This window comes from Frankliniella occidentalis, unplaced genomic scaffold (genome assembly GCF_000697945.3).
Source record: "Frankliniella occidentalis isolate FOCC.00 unplaced genomic scaffold, Focc_3.1 Scaffold5, whole genome shotgun sequence".
In the NCBI taxonomy this organism is placed as follows: domain Eukaryota; kingdom Metazoa; phylum Arthropoda; class Insecta; order Thysanoptera; family Thripidae; genus Frankliniella; species Frankliniella occidentalis.
The window spans coordinates 1134485-1135636 of record NW_026267135.1 but is presented as its reverse complement, the minus strand read 5'-3'; the positions used below and the strand labels follow the sequence as shown (position 1 = coordinate 1135636).

General features: G+C 61.7%; 1 protein-coding gene across 1 annotated transcript in view; it reads left to right on the top strand.

Moving 5' to 3' along the window:
* The window catches only part of LOC113214273 (glycine receptor subunit alpha-2), a 24574-nt gene that overhangs the window by 9921 nt on the left and 13501 nt on the right, over positions 1–1152 (top strand). The window contains exons 2-3 of the mRNA XM_026433582.2: positions 181–269; positions 432–647. Of these exons, the coding sequence (XP_026289367.2) occupies positions 190–269; positions 432–647 (296 nt within the window). The 5' untranslated portion in view covers positions 181–189. The remainder of the gene's footprint in view (positions 1–180; positions 270–431; positions 648–1152) is intronic.

Sequence of the window (1152 nt, the reverse complement as noted above, 5' to 3'; positions counted from 1 at the left end):
AGCGATACCTTGGCGATTCTCCGTTTTTGTTACTTGGTAGTGACAGTGAAGCCGTCCAAAGCGTTAAAGGAGACGCCTACCTCGATGAGGACACCGACACCCATGCTCGATGGTAGGGATGCGACGCGGCTGCTCAGAGGGTTGTTGACCCATGCCTCACCCGATGACCTTCTTTTCCAGCCCCCGGCCATGAGAAAGCCAGTGCTGCGGCTGGCCGTCCTCACCGCCCTCTTCGCTATGCTCTGGTCGACAACCGTCTGCTCTTCCCAGTACGTACCGTCACAAAATACCATTTCCTCAAAAAATTCTTTCAATTATGACGTCAACCGGAAACGGCCCCGATGGCTGCAAGTTTGTCGTGGTCCTGGATGGGACGAACCGACGACGGCCGGAGTTCTGAACCCCCTCGCGACCTCCCCTCCGTCATGCAGGGCGAGCTTCAGCAGCCGCAGCAGCTACGCGCAGCCGCCGCCCGACGCCCTGGACGGAGCCGCCCCCGACCCCGACGACGCCGCCGCCGAGGCCGTCGGCGAGGCTGGCGAGGAAGGGGTCCCCTGCCTCCCCGACGCCGTCCTGGGACTCGGAGGCCATGGCGGCCACAGCGCACACCCCGGCCACGCTGGCCACGGGGACAAGTTGCACAAAAAGTGAGTGGTGGTGTGGCTCCCCGTCGTGGTGTTGGGTGTCGAGGCCCCCGTCGAGGCCCCCGCGGCCCCGGGGACCTGCCGCGCGGCGCTTCGTTTGTCGTCCCTCAACGAGAAACAAGGAAAGAGAAAGATAAGAAGAAAAAAAGCAAACAGCTATCGATTTGAGGGTTCTGATGTGGCTGCCTTTGCCGGGCTTCCGTACACTGTGCATAAAATGATGCTGGGGGCCCCGGGGGCCGGCTCGGCCGCCGGCAGGGGTGGGGGGAGCTAGGAAGGCATGCCCACCGTGCCACGGGCCGATCGCACGAGAGTTAGAGAGAGAGAGAGAGAGGAAAGGGGGTAGGGGCAGAGGGGGAGGCCAAGAGAAGCAAGGAAAAGACTGCGACCGCGACCACAGACGGACGGAATGGGTGTCTCACTGGCCCCGTTGCCCGCGCCAAATTTCAAACCGTTATTCGTCATTGCAGTGTCGAGAGAGTGCTGGAAACGGACAAATAGAGAAAAA